The following is a 20,996-nucleotide window of genomic DNA, read 5'->3' as shown; positions in this document are numbered from 1 at the left end:
TTGATGGTAACGTGTCTCATGAAAGCACCAGAAACATTAAAGTTATGTAAGACCCACATTGACCTCCTGAATTGTAGCGAGATGTCACAACAATAACAGACTTCACTGCAATTCTATCATTCCTCACAGTGACTAAGTCCTGACTACTGCTTCACACCCTTAACAAATGGGAATAACTGTCAAATTATTCATTAACCATATCATTCATCATCCTGTGCTTATAGGCAGGATCTGACTGAGTAGGAAGACTCACTGAGAGTATTTAATGGCACATACTGAAAATTAAGTTTTGCTGACATCACTTACAAAACATCCACAGAGGAAGTGATTCAAGGTGATGTGGTAACCAGAGACCATAAAAGGTCAATCACATTCAGCACCTGAGATTACCAATGTGAGCAGAGGATACGTGACTGACGTGTAGTAGGGTAGTACAAGGAAGGATAATGATTTTACTTAGTGGGTGAGACATGAGAGTGAGGTTGTAATGAAAAAAAGCCAGTAATCATGCTTGTAACAATTCAAACCTACTAACCACATCTTCTTTCCGTTGCTCCCTTTAGGGGTTGAAACAGCAGATCATTTGCCTCCATCTCACCCTAGCATCCATTTCTATCATACCAACCCTCTGTATTGTATCATAGTTCGTTTTTTTACCATCTTAGTTTGTTTATATTTTCTTAGTTGCTTCACTTGTAGAATACAAAGGTATGATATACTGATGCACTGCAGCTGCCTGAAGCTCATGGCTGAGAGAACCCTGTGAGGGAGTGCATCCTTTTAGAGATCCTGACCTCTGCCCTCATGCATCACATAAAACACCCAGCTGCTGGTGTTCTGCAGGCACAGCCCTGTCAAATTGGCAAACCAGAACTACAGGTAGAATAATACTTACTTTCAACATAAAAGCATAAAAGCAACACAAACAACAATACAAAATACACATATGATTTCTTAATTATAATTAAGAAATTTACACAGATATATAAGCCCTGCATCAGATTAGCATCACTGCATCACTGTCCAGAGTGTATCCCGCCTCTTGCACTAAGAGGATAAGCCCTATCCCCAGCGTCCTCCTCTGGCACACCAACCCTCTGCATATCCTCCTTCACTGCATCCATGAACCTCCTCTGAGGTTTTCTTCTTGTCCTCCTACCTGACAGCTCCAACTTCAACATCCCTTCTCCACCCACTATTCTCCACCTTGTCTCTCTAACTTTGCCACTTAAACTGCTCAACCTTGTCGCTCTGCTTGATATCTGTGTGCTAGGCCACTATTTGGAGTCACTAAACTGGGTCTCTGTGTCATGTTTGTGCTGTTGGCGCACAAACATGGGTGTAACGCGCCTTTGATTTCAGCAGCGTTCAGCACGGTCTTTTATTTTGAAAAGTGTCTCAGGAAGCTGGCGGGATATCCATGCTCACTTGTCACAGCGGTGTCAGCTCATAACGAACCCCAGTGGCTGTAAAAGGCAAACGGAGTGTGGAAGCGCAGCGGTGCAGAGTTGTATCAGACACATGATGCTCTATGAGGACATCTTTGACTCGCTTCACTGAGATAAGATACTCGAGAATTTCGGACGTTTTCATTCACCTGTTCTCACATTTCGACTTTTTCGTTTGTTTTTTTTAAGTTGATTATTCATTTCTAATGTTTGACGTGTGATGGCTAACGCATCATCATCGCTTGATGTGGGAGTTTTGTTTCTAATCGTGGTGACAGCATCTTTGACCAACGGTGAGTAGTGGTCGGTCCTTGTTGTGTTTGTGTTTTAATGAAGCAATGATCACACAGACCAGCTGGTGTGCGTTATTGTGCAGCAGTGACTGACAGGTCACAACAGATAGATCAAAACATGCAATTAGACTGAAATCATACCGATGATTATTATAACATTGCAATTGACGTCATGATATCTATACAGTTTTAACCTTTTTAAAACACCAAAAAAATCCCACTAAAAGTGAGCACATGTTATGTCTTAGATCTTTTGAAAACTCGTCGGTGTTTTGTGACTCCAACGCGTTCGGTATTTTTATTGTTTTGAATCACTAAAACAAGAAATTCACTATTTAAAGTTCCATCAAAGACTCCGACTGGGACTTTAAATATATATATACATATATTTTCTCTCTGAGACAAACTCTACTCTCAACAGAACTGACCAATTACTGTTATGAAACTAAAATATGTAACTATTTATGCTTGATTTTTTTTTTAACTACTCTAGAATCTGGATCTTTTGTAACCTTTTCAAGCAGAAATGTAATATACATGCATCTATAAAGAGCTTTTCCATGCTTTACCAAACGCTGTTTCAGGTTAAGACTATGAGAGGAAGCTCTCATATGCTGTAATCTTGCAGGTTCTTCATTTAAGAAAGATGTGAGCCAGAGGAAGGAGGTGAAAGCATTCGAGCAGAGCGCACGTCTGCCTGGCGGGGTGGAGGATCTCGCCACTGTTGCTTCCCACGTTGAGCCGTGTTCTGACTGCGAGCCACCATTAGCCAGGAGGCGATCCAAGAGGTGCACATGTTACACTTACAAAGACAAGGAGTGTGTGTATTACTGCCACTTGGATATCATCTGGATCAACACACCGGAGTAAGTGTCCTTCTCCAGGCATTCTCAGTTTGCACCAGTTTTTAAGCAAGTGATGTGTGTAGCTAATGTCTTATTAGGTTACTATAGGTTACTAATGTGTTGGGCATCATGTTTCTTAGTGTGCACTGTACACAAATAATACAGAGACAAGAAATCAGATGTTGAAACGTAGAAATTAGATTTCTTTGATCATTTGATCTGCATCACTTCTTACTTTAGCTACATTTTCAGAGTCTTTGTGATCTGGGGAGGCCGGGTGCTGTAGTTTTAAAAGTCGAACATTTCTTCTTGATATAGGGTTTCAGCGGCTCAACAGTTCAAGGCCTCCTTTGTCTCGTGTTTTGCTTCTTAATTGGCTGAATGTTTTCACAGGCCAGGTTAGCTGGCCTTATTTTTTTTCATATTAGCAATGCTGTTGGAAAACATGTGGTGAGATAGCCGGGCCCAGAAGGTAGCAGGCACCCCGTGAAAATGTCTTTCAAAGTGGGCCCCTCCCCGTCTACATTATACTGGATGCTTCACACAATTTGGACACATAAGATTTTATCTTGTGAACCAAAGCCAAACATTGCTTGAATGCAGTATACATTTTCCTTATGAATTAAATTTCAACTGCAAATATTTACTCAGCCATTTCACATTTTACTGATTAAATTAAGCACATTTTCTGAAAAACTTTGCAGGCAGAGAGGCATGCTGGGAAACGCTTGTACTTCATGACCTTCCTCCCTGTAATTTGTGCAAAATGCCCACAAACCTTTTGATGTCAACTACGCAGGAATTATTTTTTTGGAAAGTATCTTATAGAACAGTTTTAAATTGTGTTTATCAAGCAAAGTAAAAAAGTGGAAGGAAGAGAGCAGGATGAAGATAGTGTAAATACTTTGGATCTGAGCAGCGTTGGCAATGACTTTAGTGAATGCAAGGAAGGTCCAATAGATAAGTTCTGCTGGGTGAATAGTTTGTGTATTTGTGAAAAACTGAAACATTGTTGCCAATTGGGGTCATGTGATTGTTCGTTTTCTCTCTATATGCATTATTGTAGGGTCTAGCTAACAATATAAAGTGCCTTGATGCAACTGTTGTTGTGATTTGGTGTCATAATATCATGGATGCTGGCGAAGAAATGTGCACTGCTAACAAGATTGATGGTTCTTCTCCTCTTTCGATTTGATGAAATTGAAAATTTTGATTGGTCAGCTGCCAGGCAAAGTTTGCACTTCACCTCAGTGCATTTAAAAGAGCTTAATACCAGAGACAACAGCATTGTCCTCAGATCTTGGTTACAGTATATTTTCTCTTTGGATGGAAGAGTTTTAACTTCCATTTGTATAACTCTGACAATTCACTGACCAATCAGACTGGCTGGTTGCTGTCTCATTCCCATTAAGTTTTCCGTTTTGTTCTTTGTGAACATTTTTCTTGAGTAGCCATAGATCATGAAATTCCTAAATTCTGTTTAGAACAGACTTTAACAGTACGATGGACCCCTCCCCATATTTACTTAGAAAACAAGGAATCTCTCTGGGATTTTATTATGCCTTTGCTTTATGAGATGTTCTATAGAGTACTTTTTTTTTTGTGTATATATATATATATATATATATATATATATATATATATATATATATATATATATATATATATATATATATATATGTATATATATATATATATATATATATGTATATATGTGTGTGTGTATATATACACACATATATATATATATATATATATATATATATATATATATATATATATATATATATATATATATATATATATATATATATATATATATATATATATATATATATGTATGCGGGAGTATGGGGTGTCTGGCCCATTGCTACGGGCTTTTTCTCATATGTCAGTATTTCCTGTGTCTTTGTGAAGTGTAGCGATTCCATATAATCCGTAAAGGTCTAGACCCTGAGCCCTCTGGTATTTTAATTCCACTGAGGATTTCTTGCAGGCAGCAGGGGAGGGCTGTGTCCACCTTTTGGCCATCTTGGATGTTTGGATTGTTTATAGGTAGCCTTGGAATGTGAGATAGAAAGAACCCTTTGGAAATTTACTCTAAAGTTGAATCTTAAAACAGAAGAAACGGGTTGTCCAACACCAATCACATAGGTTTGACTAGCCGAGACTATTGTTTTCCTTCGTCTGTTTTTCACTCATTCGGCATTCTTGTTCCTTTATATTAGCTTAACAGTCTTCAATTTGAAATCTCTAAATATTGCGCTTTTCTTTCCACAGCTGAACTCGCTTTGAACCTTTTCATCACTGATAAGTGAGAGACAAAGCAAAAGCTAATTCACCTGCAACAGAAGACATTAACTAATGCCTATCTGCAGAGTAGTATGTAGATTTAGCTGCCTTTACTGATTTCAAACAACAGGCCTCAGGGCAAGTTTAGCAGTACCCAGACGTAATGTGTTATGAGAATGTGTGTAGTGGGGTGATGGTTAGAGCCAGGAGGGGAATGGTATCTGGTCATCCATCTACTATCAGTTCTCAGATTTTTGCTTGAAGTGTGGCCATCAGCAGCAGAGTAAAAGCTGTCAGCCTGGTTTCAGTGCAGAGCAGCAACTGTGTCCTGTAACCACATGCAGAAGTACATGTGATCAATAGCGAACATCTGCGATGAGATCAAAGAAGCTCCTTTTCTCTGCAGTAACACCTTACAGATGAAGCCTCTGTGTGTCGGCTTTCTTCCTTTGGTACCTGGGCATTGTGCCATGTGGAGTGAATCAAGATGTCTTTCCTCTTCACATGTATTGCAGATATTAATCAATACTGGCACAGCAGGTTCAGAGCTCCCAATTTTTAAGCAGTGGTGCAGCCAGAAATGTGACCAGGTGTGGACGAACAGGCCAAACTGTTGAAACTGTGGTTTTTGTTCTGAAGGGATTTGATAAAATATAATACTCCAAGTATCCAAGTTTCTCGATTACAAAACTGTTGCATTTTGTATTATTGGGTAGGTTTGGTTCTACATACATGTACAGCATCTGTTACTGTTCAATTTGTTTTCTATTTAAGTATAAATCAACATAGTCTCAAATCAACATTTCCATTGTCTCCTTCCAGTCACAAGCAACTTGTCTTGGGTCAGAGGAAAGTAGGCTAGACTAGATGCATAGATTACGGGTAGGGTTACGATAACATTCACTCATGTTATGAAATTTCAACTGTCTGATCTACCCAAATTAATATGTTTATGACAGAAGAACTGCAAGGCCAAAATGCATGCATGTGTGACACTTAATTTGCAAAATATCAACGGTTAACTTGCTCGCTACTAGGGCTGCCACAAACGATTATTTTGATAGTCGACTAGTCACCGATTATTTTTGCGATTAGTCGACTAATCAGATCATCATCCATTGGACGTAAAACGTACAGCTTATTGCACCAGCAGCATCTGCTCTTATATAACTATCATTAGCTTACAGCTTTAAGTGTTTAAGGTCTGTGCTAACTAAAAATAAAGACAAGATGGTAGTTTATTAAATTTTAATTAAATTTGCAGATTGTTTCGGTGGAGTTTAATAAATTCAGACGATTTACTCAGGAACAAATAAAATACTGAAAAAAGCCAAACAATAACATTTTTAAGTTATCTAAGTGACTTATATATGTTTAACCTGAGTAGCGAAAGACGGCGGTGGGTTTGAAAATGATCTGGTGGGAGTCCGGTGTTCTCACGGCTCTAGTTAGCCTAGCCCCCGGCTCGCTATCGAGCTAGTGGGTAACAGACGTCTCTGAAAACGTCGGAGCGCTTTTGAAAATATGTGGTGTCTTGATAAACTGAGCAGATATTTGAGGTTTACACAGCTACATTCAAGCCTGAAAATATGTTAAACGTTTATTTTGTGACCCAGAAAGAATAATAAGAGTAATATTAAAACTAACTAGCTGCCGCCATTGTTGGAAACTGAGCTGGGCTGCGCTATGAATTCTGGGACAGAGCTTCTTCTTCTTCTTCGGGGTTTAACGGCAGCTGGCATCCTTGTACATGCAGTGCTGCCATCTTCTGTTTCAGTCCGTTATTACACTCTTAAATCCTGCTACTTATTCCTGCGTCTTTTGTGATCTTACAAAGCTTCAAACGACGCGTCGACTATTGAATTAGTCGTCGACGATTTTGATAGTCGACGTAATCGTGACTAGTCGACTAATCGTGGCAGCCCTACTCGCTAAACATGAAAACGAACTCAGCCGTAAATGGGGATATCATTGAGGAGGTCAAGGGTCATCCTTAGACATCAGGCATTGGGGTTTACTTTTAACATATCACTTGGCAGTAGTCTGCAAACAGTATTTTATGTTTTGGGTGAAATTTCACATGTTGAAAAGGTGAACATAAGTGATTGGACTAAAATTAGTTTCCTAAGGTTTTATGCCACCATCTTGTTAACTGTAATAACAGAGTTAGATTTTGGTGCGTGCCTCTGTCTGTCTCAGTCATGTATCATTTTTGTTACTACTAATGTGAAAATGTGTATGATGCATGGTAAGACCGACCTCCATCCCAAGTTGAAAGGCAAAGATCAAACAAGTGTGAGGTATGCATGCTGTCAGAAGTGTAAGATTATCTGGTGACTTTAAAGGTTTAGGTGTAATTAATGTGTTTATAGGGGGTGAAGTTGTTGGGGCTCGCTTAAATAAATCACAGTTATGTTTTTAACATTGCACTCCAGATTTATGGATGTTCAGAATATAAACTAACATCAGTCTTAAGCATGGATGCTCATCCTTTTTCATGTAAATGTTTCAACATTTTTTCCTGTACTGTATCAGAAAACTAGTTTATAAAGATATACACTTTGTAGAGGGTTTACCTAAAGTAGAACTGAAAGAACTGCAATAACTGGCTGTGGGTCTTTTACATTTCTACAGAGGAATTTTAACCCAGCCACCTCAGCCCGAATGCCATGTTTTAAGGTCATGTCACAATATGTCAGTTTGATTTAAGTCCAGGCTTTAACTTTAACCACTCCAAAACGTTCATTTTGTTTTTATTGAGTCAATCAGAGGTGGACCTGCTGTTGTGTTTAGGGTCACTGTCCTGCTACACAACCCAAGTGCGACTTGTGCTGCAGGGCGTAAACTGATGGCTCGACATTCTCTTTCAGGATGTTTTCATTTGTGGCAGGTAGTCTATGTCCTATCATCACACTATCGCTGCGATGTTTGACTGTTGGTATGATGTTGTTTTTATGAAATGCGTGACTGGACACACACATTCCAAAAAGTTCAACTTTTCTCTTGTCAGTCCACAGAATATTAAGTCTTGGGGACTATCGGTATGTTTGTTGGCAAATGTGAGATGAGCCTTTGTTTCTTTTTGGACAGCAGTGGGTTTTGCCTTGGAACTCTTGGATGCCATTTTTGCCCAGTTTCTTTCTCATTGTTGAATCATTAACTGTGACCTTAACTGAGGCAAGTGAGGCCTGCAGTTCTTTAGATTACTTCTCAGTTCTTTTGTGACCTCCTGAATGAGTCATCAGTACACTCTTGGAGTCATTTTGGTCTGCTGGCCACTCCTGGGAAGGTTTACCACTGTTCCACGTTTTCTCCATTAGTGGATAGTGTTTCTCACTGTGTTTCACCCTTTCCAGACTGATTAGATGTCAGTGATGACAGTTTGTTTTTGGTTCTTGAGGTTGTTTCATGGTACGATGTGTTGCTTTTTCAGATCTTTAAGCCTACTTCACTTTGTCAGACAGGTTTTATTTAGGTTATTTCTTGATTCAACAGGTCTGTCAGTAATCCACCCTGGGTGTGACTAGTGAAACTGAACTTTAATTAATTACGTTTTTTGGAAAGTTAACTCATGATTTAACAAGAGAGCACAATTCAGCAGGGTAAGGGCTATACTTGTGTTTTTATTACAACATCCTGATGTCAGCCTGTTTGTATCTCAAAATATGATGACTTCAGCCTGTTATGGTGTCACCGTGACGCCATCATATTGAGAAAATAAAAAGTTTGTTGTACAGGTATCTCCAGGCACTTTCATTTGAAAAGTGACCTCAGGCGCTAACAATAAAGATCAAGGTCAAATGCTTAGCCAACCTTGGTACGCATAGCCTCAAAGGTCTAGTATATTGTTGTAAATTTTGAAGACTGTCCATAAAAAATTGCAGGTAAAGTAAAGTTTTGACAGATTTTCACACTTGGTTTTATCCTTGACCTGATTTTCACCAAAATTAAATCCACTCGAAATGTTATTGTTATCTACCATTGTGGGGTGGCTGTAGCTTAGGTGGCAGAGCAGGTCAGCCACTAATCAGAAGGTCGGTGGTTCGATCCCAGGCTGCCTCCTGGCTGCATGCCAAATATCCTTGGGCAAGATACTAACCCCGTGTTTGCCTACTGGTGGTGGTCAGAGGGCCCGGTGGCGCCAGTGTCCGGCAGCCTCGCCTCTGTCAGAGCGCCCCAGGGCAGCTGTGGCTACAATGTAGCTTGCCATCGCCTGTGTGTGAATGGGTGAATGACTGAATGTAGTGTGAAGCGCTTTGGGGTCCTTAGGGACTAGAAAAGCGCTATACAAATGCAGGCCATTTACCATTTACCATCACACAAAATTTGAACATAACATCATAAAACTGTGGATGCTACACTGCTAACATGCTAGAAAAACAAACAAAGGGCCAGGCAGGTTTGGATAGTGTTTTTTTTCCCTTAAGGCAGCTGTGGCTCAGGAGATAGAGTGGGTCATCTACCAACTGGAAGGTCAGTAGATTAATTAGCCGGCTATTTCTTTCATCCCACGATTTCCAGAACTTGGAACAATTTAAACAAACAAAAAACAAACAAGAAATGTTGTGATCGCACGCGGTTAGGGTCATCGGTGAAGATGACTTTGACCTCAGAGGGTTAATGATAGAAATCAGCTATGTGGAACAGCTATTTTCCTAAATGTATGAGGTCTCATCATGTGGGGGCACTTTCAGGCTGAGTTCATTACTCTACATAATCATACATACAAGCTTGTTTATGTATGTGGCTGACTTTATGAAAACTCAGTCACCCGAAAAAGCTGTTTTTTGCAATACCACCAAATCTGTAACAACTGGGCCTCTGGAGAACTTCAAGACATGTTGAGGAGCTAATTTAGCCATTTAAATCTGCTGTGTTGGATCAAGGACACATAAAACCTGCAGGACTGGCCTGGCTTTACCTTACCACAACCTTATACTCACGATGGGTCACCAGTAATCTGGTGGATGCAAAAAGGTTAAATACTCAGAACTAGAGTAACAATCAGTCAGACTGCACTTCTCTCTCCAGGTAGAGTTTACCTGATTTTACCCTCAGGGCTCATTTTTGGACCTCTAGATAACTATGGAGACGCACGCTTGCATGTGAAGATGACCTATGAAACTAATTATCACACTGGGGAAGAATGGTCATTTAAGTAACTTTCAGTGTAGTTGGTGCCAGACAGGCAGCTCAGAGAATTTCAGAAATTTCACTGACAGGTAGCATTCCTGCTCAAGTTCAACACTCAAAGCATTTTCAATTAAAAATATCATTCACCCAGTTACACACACAGTCATATGACTCTCGCACTCTGATGGTTACATTGAGGGCAACTCTGGGTTCAGCATTCTCCGCCTTGACAGGTCGACTGGAGGAGCAGAGGATCGGTGCATCGACCTTCTGCAACACCCGAGTCACAGCCATCGCAATAAATAATACTGTATATGTTTAATAAAAGAAAGCTTACAATGACAAAGATCTGTACCCAGACATGTGACAAAGCCATATCATTAAACTCATACAGAGGTATGGATAATGTCTTCTACACTGACTCTGATTTAAAACCCTGATGCAGATGCATGTGAAGATACTGACTGAGTTCTGTGTGGACAGACCGTCTCTCCTTTCGGAAGTCAGTAGATGAAACATTTTGTAAGAGAAAGGATCACCCACATGCTGTTTCTGTTTGTAAGAGTAGAGAAGAGGAGGTTCGTGGTCAGCGTGACGCCCCTCCCGCAGCACCACAGCTTATATTGTTCAAGAGACCCGCTTCTGAAGTTCAAAGGAAACAACATGTTCACTGTGAAGTGATCTGTTTTTTCCAGCTCACACTTTATAGCAGTTTACAGCTATTTAGGGAGACTCCAACAAGACTGGACAGCAAGGTCAACATGATGAGTTTACATGTACAGCGTGGTTCTAACTGGTCTGGTTTTTGTCATTTTTTGTTGTAGTACTGATAGACAAACTTAATTATGGAGATCTGTGTTTGACATATCAGGGGAAGAAAGAGAGGGGATTTGGTGACTAGTTTGGCCATCCACCAGATGGAGGACATCAGTTTAGGGTTGTAACACTGGAAGCGATGGGCGAAAAAGCCTGTAGGAGACCATAGTTTGTGAAATGCTTTTTTATCATGTGGCTAAAATGCATTTTAACACTGACTCCACACCTAGAAACCTGGTTGCCTGTTGCGAAGTTAAAATCTCAGTGAAAAAATTTGTTACGTTAGTCAACTTATTTGGAAAAGAAAAGAAAGTGAACGATTGATCGATAGATGAGAAATTTAAAACATGAAAAAAAAAACATGTTATTAGGGTGCTGCCAAGATACCCTTATTCTTCAATGACTTTATATCTCTGGAACTTTACTATAAAAAGCACAGGGCACCAGTAGTGGACCATCAAACTCTGGTCTTCTAAAGCAAATGCCGATCGGGCTCCACTAGAGGACGCCGGGTCCTCAGGCTGCCCTCATGAAGTCTGTTTGTAATCGTCTCATTGTTCCCCCTCTAGTGCACCTGTTAATTTTATTAATACCAAAGCAGCTGAAAGTGATTAAAGTTAAGATTAACTGACTCTGATTAGAAAGTGTACAAAGTTGAGCTTGTTTTTGATTCAGTGAGCCTTCACGACATCTAGATGGAGTCGTTGTAGGATAACGGTGATCAGTCACAAAAACTTTGGATTTGCAATGAGCCTTTCCTCTGAGGTGTTTCATGGACCCAAACCACAGCAGCATAGCAGTGTAGCTGCCTCACATCTTTTATATCAGCATTTTATATGGGCCTGTTCGTTTGACCAGTCCATTTTTGTCTGGCTACGGTTAACAAAGAAAAACAAAACATATATTAACAAAAAACTGCAATAAATTTGCCTGATATCAGAAAGAATTAATCTCCTTCCATCTTTGGATTAGCACTGCCTCCATTCTTTGGCACTGATGGATAATCACTAGTGCGCTCATTTTTCAAAGGTATGATCTGTTTTTCAGTTTTTATTAGGGATTAGTAAAAATATGAATTTTTTATTTTGGACTCGTAGGACATCGTACTATTTGACTTTTGAATGTTTTTTTATGTGAAAGTTCAAAAACATAAAATATAACTTCAAGCTCAAGGAATTAAAAACTAAGTATCTCTGGCTGTCATCCTAAATGTATAAAAAATGCCCACAAAAGAGAAAACTAACATGGAATTTGGGTTCAAATCATTTAAAAATGCATTAAAAGTTATAGCTTTTACTTTTGCTGCCATCTATTAGATTTTTGATATATATATATATATATATATATATATATATATATATATATATATATATATATATATATATATAAAGAGTACCTTCAGCTCACTAATCCACAGCGTTTAGGATCAGTGGAATCACCTGACCTAAACCCAACTGTGCATGGTTTTCACTTTTCGCAGAAAAACGCCTGAAAAAGCAGCAGTTGAGGGCATTTGCAGTTGAAGCCTGACAAAACATCATGAAAACAGAAACTAAGCATCTGGCAGTGTCCATTTGTTCCAGACTGAAGCCAAAACTTGCATGAAGATCTCTGTTTCCATTTACATTAATTTGTCCATGAAAACAGAGAAACTGTGCAAAAGTTTCTGTACTTGCTGATATATCATTTTTGTAGAAACTGAGACGTTAGTGCATCTTTATTGTTTCATTTCAAGTCCAGGAAAAAGTCGTTATGTTTCTCTCCTTTTTGCTTTTCTCCAAAAACAGACAGAGTTTGGAGCTACGTTTGGGACTGAGGTTGGAGTCATAGCCATGGATGATTAAAAAAAACCCCAAAAAGCTAGCGTGGTGTTGCCTTTTGTTTTATACATATGCTCAAAAAGCATTTCCAGAAACTAGAAAATGTTACAATTCAAATGAAGTCCTATACGTTTTCACATTACTGTCTGTTTGGTCTAAACCAGGGGTCGGCAACCCGCGGCTGAATAAAGAGCATGCGGCTCTTTAGTCTTTATTTTGCGGCTCCGCGTGGTTTGGGAAAATAAATTAGAAGTATTTAGCTGAAGTGTATTTTATTTGTGTTTAGTTCTTTTTTACCTTGTAGTTCTAAATTGGAAGATTATTGTGATCTTGAAATATAAAAATAAAATTATATTCTATTATTTTTTCATCGATCAAAATAAGCGTCACACTCGCGGAAGCCGGTGTACCCGCCGAAACGCCGCGCATTTATCGAGACTTTCAACCCCAGGTAGGCCAATTATGGATCCACATTATCAGCTGTTCTCCACCGTGAACTATGTTAAAAACAAACAGCGCTCACGCCTCACAGACGACAGCTTACAGTCCTGCGTAAAGATGAAACTGGCTTCGTACAGCCCCGACCTGCAGACGCTGTGCGCAGAGGTTCAGGAGCAGAAGTCCCATTGTAAACAGACCTGACGATGTTTGCATGAACACGCTTTTCAGCATCTCTTTATTGACCACTTTTCACACGCGGCTGCACGCATGGGTGCAGCTTTTTTTTTTCCAATTATTTTTGTAAAGTCAGGTCAAGGCTCCAAAAGCCCAAAGGCGATATAACAGTTTTTGTTTGCTGGATCGTTTTAGTTCAGCTTTCCTTTTGTTATATTTCTTTAAGAGTTCAAAATGTGTTAATTACATAAATAAAATGTAATTTTCTCTGTAGCACTTCATGGATTTCATAAGCAGCAAACTGTAGTTGTTCAAACAAAGCATAAAGGTAAAAAAACAATATAGTGTTATCTTTCATCCTAAAAAAAAAAAAAGAGGGTCACTACACTTCTTTCATTTCTCTGACATCCATCCTCTGGCTCAGCAAATCAGACAACAACCTCATGTCAATTTCAAAAAGTATTTGTGGCTCCCAGTGTTTTCCTTTGCGTGGAAACCGGGTCCAAATGGCTCTTTGGGTGTTAAAGGTTGCAGACCCCTGGTCTAAACTAATCAGGTGAAAATTTCATGAAAAGGAACGGATATTAACTGAATCCTAAACTTAGATGGCTCACCTGCTTGATGTTAAGAAGTGAATAACAGGGATATTTTTAGGCAGCAGTGTCGTGTTGTGGTCGTGATGTGCTGGATTGAATTGTTCCGAAAGGTGTTTTATATATTCTGCCCCCATTTTTTATCACAGAGTTGGAAGACAAAAATTAGAACCACCACAGAGTACCTTTACCCTCATATAACCACAACAGAGTGTCCCTTTGATGCAGAGTCAGAGAATAAACATCCCAAGGCCAGGATTATGCTTGCTTGTGGACATGCACACAGGCAGCTGGGGAAGCCACAGAGTAGCTGTTCTCTTTTGTTCCATCCTTCAGGGTGCATGTTGGTGCTTTGTAGTGTAGTGTCTCTGCAGTCACAACAGGGGGCAGGTGATGACAAAATTCATATCACCCAGTAAAGTGTACTTGTGGAAACTGTAACACTGATGTATGCTTCCAGCTGTAAAACTCATAGTTCTGTGGTCAGTAAGTGCATTGTGTCTGCTTTTCTTCTTTTAGGCACACAGTACCATTTGGTATGTCCAGTTACCAGGGTTCCCTGCGTTTAAGACGCTCCACTAGGACCGAGCGGGTGAGGATAGGGGTGGAGGCTCAGCGCTGCGCGTGCTCACAATACAGCGACGTGGACTGCATCAGCTTCTGCAAGATCAGGTAGAGGTGTGATACGAAATAAAACAAATGAATGTGTTGTATGCCAGTATTATTCTATTTCTTTAAAAAAAAATTAAAAGGTCTTAAAATGTCTTACATTTCCCAAAATGTTGCTGTAGTGCAATAACCTACCTAACAGCACAATTTTCATCCTCTTCTGCTGTGCCATAAATAACTTCACCACAGCATCCAGATGGTTCTAGCATGCCGGAACAGAGACAGCATAAAGAGGAAGTAACACATGATATACTTGGAAGACAGCATTGAATCATCAGCTTTGTTCACATTCGGTGACAGATATTTCCATCCATCCTTTTCTGTTCTTGTCCAACTTAGCATCACAAGGGGTCTGAAGCCTACTGCAGTTGTTATAGGTGGCCAGTCTATCAGCGGATGAATGATTTAGCCTCCTGTATTTAGTGAGCATCCTGGGGATGCATCAAATTTACACCTCTAACTTTACAGCACAAGGAGCTCAGGGACATGACGGAAGTGGAGAGCTGAAAAACCTGAACACTAGACTGGGAGTGCAAAACAGCCAAAACCTCTTACTGGGCATAAATATAAAGTAAATACACAAAGTGAAAAATTAAACTGCAACCAAACAAAGACTCAAACTGAAACACGGGGTCAGAGATCCAGGATCATGACATCGTTCTTTTCCAGTGCAAAGGAGTTCAACCTTACTGTTACCTAATTAAACTTATTCAACTAACAGATATATAATTCAAGAGAGGGGCCTGAAAACTGAAGGCTCTGCCTCCCATTCTACTTTTAAATACTCTAGGAACAACAAGTAAGCCTGCAGTGCGAGAGCGAAGTGCTCTAATAGGGTGACATATAAACAATAATAATGATTGTAATTATTTTCAGTATTTCAGAAATGATCCTCTTTGAATTTGACTTTAAGATGTGTGTTGTTTTTCCACAGTCAGACGAGACCACACACAGCATTGCCAAAAACAGACGAGAGGACAGCAACTCAGCGGAGTGGCCCTGCTGTGAAATAAGTGCATTAAAAGCGGCAGGCCTATGAACTGAAAAGTGGTTACACATTCTAAGACATAGCGTGTATGTCTGCGTTTCTGTAGGTGGATATCTTGTAGTGTCTTGTCATCAGACTGAAGGATGTGTAACACCAAAGGTGCTTGCACAAATCTAAAAGCCAGCAATTCCACGTTCCACTAACAGAATCTCCGCCCCTCTTCTCTCCTGCCAACCTCTGCTCATCTTTCAGAACTTGCTGCCTGTGTCTGTTCAGCAGGTGTGCATGATGGTTTCCATTACTCTGACACAACTGAAGCTAGTTTACATGGCTGATTTGTGCGGACTATAAGACATTTGGTTGCTCACACACAATGTGGATGCCTCTGCTCCAGGGACATCACTGAAACTCCATGGCAACATTGGCACAACATCAAAGCCAGGAAGTCAGCATTACTTTCTTTTTTTACAAATTCAGTTTGTCACAGTTACTGAAAGAGTCAGGATATCTTTTTTTTTTTCTTTGTATCATTACATTAAGGATGTTCTTTATTGTAAAGCACGTCTGAGATTTTTGGAGGTAACAGAACTGAAAACAAAAGTTAGCAGTCTGTTTTATAAGCTGAATCCATTCCACGGTCGTGTGTGTGTGTGAAATGTGTTCCAATATATAAAGGCTATAAGTTATTTTTCATACAAACCAAATACGATAGTAAAAGTGTGTGATAAGATGTTGTATATAGATATATCTGATTATTCTAGCCAGCAAGTCTCTGTATTGAAAAATTTAGAAAAGTACAAAAGTTTGTACCACAAAGTAAATTTAAGGTGCCACTTCTTTTTCGTCTGTTTTTCTTAACCTCTTAACATCCATCATACTGGCAGTAATCTTTTGGGGAGTACTAGCAAGGTTAGATTCACATCTACTCTGTTATATTTACCTCTCTGGCATAGCACATGGAAATCTAATAGAAGATCTCTAAAGCCAAAGTGCATATAAGAGAGTTGATTTCAAAGTTAAGATGTTTCACTTTCTAAAACTATGCTTTTTTACCCCGTGGCTAAATGTCGACTAACTAACTCTACCACTACGTGGTTAACTGGCAGTCTGGTGGATGTTAAAAGGTAAATGACTGCACCACGGAGTAAACAGCTGACCACCTGTGCAGGACGGATGTTAAAATAACTAAAACGCAGATGAACTCGGACAAATGGAAGACTTCTTTGCTTCATGTTTGAAACATTCTGATGAACATCAGGATTATTTAAAGATATTTAAAATAAACTTGATACCTAATTAACATGTCTGATCAGAGGCTCCGTTACACAGGGATAATAAACTGTTGCAACTAGCTGTTGTATCTGTTCTGATAAAGTCAGCACACCATGTTTATTGTATTGCACAGCGAGGTCAGCACTATTATAAATATTATCCTGCATTTGAGTAACTGACATACAGAGCTATGCAGCATAACTTCAGAGAGCTTTAGCATTCATATTAAATCTGCTGTATTTATGTCTCTGTAATAAATAAAGATAAAATATTAAAACTGTGCATGGTTTGTACATGCCGATGATTCCTAGACAGGGTAACATTAATGTTATATAGTATGCATATAAAATTATCCCAAAGAAGTGCCAGTATTTGCCGTATATGTATTTAGGCATCAGTCAAGAGTAGTCAAAAAACCTTTGTGTTACCCGTCAATAGAACTTAGCACCGTTCATACTGTGTCGTAAAGAATTTCACTAATTCTGAAGAACATGAAGTTGGGTAAGGGGCATTGCTCCATGCCAGTGTAAGAAGCAGTCAACACTGTGTGAAACTAGGAACACTGCACATGTTTGTGAAAGATGGATCTGTATTGCAATTTTCCTGCAAAAGAGTAAAGAAGGATTTGCATTGTGTCACACTCCAGCAGACAATGTGTACTTGTTGTCCTGTTGGATGATGGCTTGGATCAGTAAGTGCTATTAAATGGGTGTGCAGTGACTTTTTCGCACACAAGAGTTTTGTCAAAAACACTTCAGACTTGGTTTTTAACCATGACCACAAAGATCTCCTAATCTTTGTTGTTTTTTTGCCCAGCCTTAATTATGGTTTACGTGGCATAAACACAGTCTTAGATGTACCGTGGAATGACAGTGATTACTGACCGCCTACAGCCTGGTTTCTGAAATAAAAGTTTTTAAAAATCAACCAAATTTTATATCTCTGTCAATATGCCACTCTTAGCAACATGTAGTAACAAAATAAGGCAGTTTGTGTTTTAACTGGAGATGCAATTAAAATCCAGGGATTGCATTACACGGTTCCAGTAATGGTCTGCACTTGTATACGGTGGTAATTCAAGGTACTTGCATGCCATCTGAACAACATGGGACCTTACCCAAGGGCATTAGCCTTACAGCCCCCCCCCCCGACCCCACATTAATTATATCTGGACAATTTTCCTCATTATGGCAGAGGAATGTACCTTAAGCATATAAGAGCCAGTTCTTTCGTATTGTCTGTAACTTGTGACTGCAGGATTGTTGCCAACACAACATATTCAAGAATGTTCCACATAAATTAAAGTACCCACTTCTTTGCCCACACGGGCTTGTAATGACAGAACCATTCGAGTACGAGTGATAAATAGAACAATTATGTGACTAAATTAAAAAAAAAGCTTGTGGTTTGTGGTTGTTCCTGATATTGGCAGAGGACAGTCTCAAGCCAAATAACAAGTTAAGACACCTGGGAAAATGCTGGAGTCAGTCATGGAGTAAATTCATTCATGTTGGTTATTCTTCAGCGTTTTTCATTATGTTTTGATCTTTTAATAATACATGGTATGAGCATTGCTTTGAAGATTTAATGAACATAGCTCTGAGGAATGTATTCTATTGGTACGGACAGATGTTGTGTTCTCAAATAAAACTGTGAGAATAAGACTATGAGAAGTTTTTAGTGCAAACTAAATTGTGTTTGCACAATACTGATGGCACACACTTAACAGAAACCCTCTCACATTTGGAAATGTTTACTTTTTTGATTAGATGGGGTATTCATGTTTTCCTTTTAACCCAGAAATACATTATTGTGGCGCACCCATCCTCACTCCTCGGGTGGGAGTGGCTGGTGCCCGGTAGGGGTCGGCATCCGTTCCTGCTCCCCAGAGGAGGGCCGTTGAGCAACAGCCAGGCCCACCACCGGCCCAGCCAGAGGTGGAGGACTAGGCGTGCGCAGCCGAAGATGGACGTCGTGAGTGCTGCGTCGCCGCTGCTCGCCACTTGGGTGGCCTTCGCTGCAGGGAAGGCGGATGCACCTGCAATCCGCAATCACGCCTCACCGGCGTAAAAGTCTGTGACTGTTAAATGTGGTTGTTGTTGGTGTTTGTAAGTTCGGCTGGTGGCTGAAAAGCTGCAGCTGTGCAGGAACGACAACCGTGTATAGAAGCGAGTCAATAAAAGTATGCTGAAAAGCATTGAATTGTGGACCGGTCTGCCATGGAGTTACTACAATTACATTACAGTACATTACTTAATTACTCACTCAAGAAAGTTATTCAGAGGGCCCGGTGGCGCCAGTGTCCGGCAGCCTCGCCTCTGTCAGTGCGCCCCAGGGCAGCTGTGGCTGCAATGTAGCTGCCATCACCAGTGTGTGAATGTGTGTGTGAATGGGTGAATGACTGAATGTAGTGTAAAGCGCTTTGGGGTCCTTAGGGACTAGTAAAGTGCTATACAAATACAGGCCATTTACCATTTACCATTCCGTAAAATGGCCTGAAACTCATTGTCTCATGGCTTTCAGTTAACAATATAAATCTTAGGCTGCAGCTCTGCACAACATCTAAGCCCTAATGTAATGAGAACAAACATACAGTCTTTCTTTCAGTGTTTATATATGAACACAAAGCCAACGACACAAAGCAAAGATGAAAACCAGCAGAATGAATCTTTAAAGTGATGACTGCAGTGATTCTACTTTAGAAACATGAACAGGTAGGAATGGAGGTTACAAGCCTGACTGCTCATCACTTCTTTGGTTACCTGTTGAAGTTCACTCTCTGGCTGCTGGACAAGGGCAAGCATTTGATGGTCTGAAGACTGAAGACTTTCTGAGGGACTGTTTCAGTTCCACTGTGTTGGAAGAGCCCTGTTCCTCACGGGGATGACACTGATAGCTTAGGTCAGCACTGACCTTGCATCTGATAAAGACCCTCGTGAGGCTGGTCCTCAAACATCTCCACCCCACGGTGAGGTCTTCGTTGGATCCGCTGCAGTTCACCAACCAGCCTGGCTTTGTGAGCTAGGTGCCTCCTGCACCAAGCTCTGACCCACCTGGGGAAGCCTGGACATACTCCGAGAATCATGTTCTCTGATTTTGCCAGTGCTTTTAACACCATCCAGCCTGGACTTCTGAGGGACAAGCTGAAGCTGTCAGGAGTGGACCACCACCTGTCCCAGTGGATACTGGACTACCTCACTGAGCCCCCACAGTATGTGAGGACACAGGGCTGTGTCTCTGACAGGCTCTGCCCGTCTCAAATTACCCCAAAACATCAAAGTCCATAATGTCTTCCATGTGTCTCAGCTGAAACCTGTCATCTCCAGTCCTTTTTCTGTGTGTACACACCTTCCTTGGATTTCCCTCCCTGGAGTGTTTGGTGAACCTGCCTGAGCTGAATGAATGTGGAGTGTCTTGTATTGTGGATATTTGGCACTCCCTCCAATGTGATATTTACAAATGGTGATGGGAAATTGGGCCTCCAGGGATCCAGGGAGGAGGGAGCGCCAAATATCCAAGACACTTTGAACACTCCACATTCACTCAGCTCAGGGAGGTTCACCAAACACTCCAGGGAGGGAAATCCAAGGAAGGTCTGTACACACAGAAAAAGGACTGGAGCTGACAGGTTTCAGCTGAGACACATGGAAGACATTATGGATTTGTAATGTTTTGGGGTAATTTAAGATGGGCAGAGCGGGACCTAATAATAGAGTCAATAACAAAAGGGCCAATAAAGGAGAAAATCTTTGGGCAATAACACGAGTAGAAAGCCAAACTTGCTGATCAGGACTGTACAGGATCAGGGACTTAGTTGCAGTCCACCATTTATTCTTCCTTTGTGCAGAGCAGAGCAGCCTGGATGGCCCTCCAGACACGGTGGCACCTGCGGAGATGACGTTTAACAGATGGAACAGAGAGCTCACCTTCGAGGGATAGGAAGAGATGAGGTTGATAGCCAAGAGATGATTCAAATGGAGATAGCCAGGTAGCAGAAGAGGTCATAATGTTGTGAGCATATTCAATTCAGGACAGCTGAGAGCTCCAAGTGTTTGATTAGTAGCGACGATGCAGTGAAGGGCAGTCATCAGTTCTTGGTTGGGCTGCTCTGCCTGGCCATTGGTCTGGGAATGAAACCTGGAAGATACACTAGCCGTAGCACCCACGGCCGAGCAGGACACAGCCTACACGTGTGAGGTGAACTGGGGTCCC

The 20,996-nt window shown here is 40.6% G+C and overlaps 1 protein-coding gene across 1 annotated transcript; it reads left to right on the top strand.

The window, feature by feature from the left end:
- The first annotated feature begins 1,472 nt into the window (after positions 1-1,472).
- On the top strand, positions 1,473-16,055 carry LOC146669091 (endothelin-3). Its single transcript, XM_085405522.1, has 4 exons — positions 1,473-1,741; positions 2,370-2,607; positions 14,375-14,527; positions 15,459-16,055. Exons 1-4 carry the CDS (start codon positions 1,669-1,671, stop codon positions 15,535-15,537), a joined length of 543 nt encoding a protein of 180 aa, XP_085261648.1. The 5' UTR covers positions 1,473-1,668; the 3' UTR covers positions 15,538-16,055.
- The last annotated feature ends 4,941 nt before the right edge of the window (positions 16,056-20,996 follow it).

The sequence above is a fragment of the Rhamphochromis longiceps genome, linkage group LG5, assembly GCF_057381845.1.
Source record: "Rhamphochromis longiceps isolate RC_006_pf linkage group LG5, R_longiceps_female_GT1.1, whole genome shotgun sequence".
Lineage (NCBI taxonomy): Eukaryota > Metazoa > Chordata > Actinopteri > Cichliformes > Cichlidae > Rhamphochromis > Rhamphochromis longiceps.
Note: the sequence above shows the minus strand (reverse complement) of the source record. Positions and strands in the feature narration are given on the sequence as shown.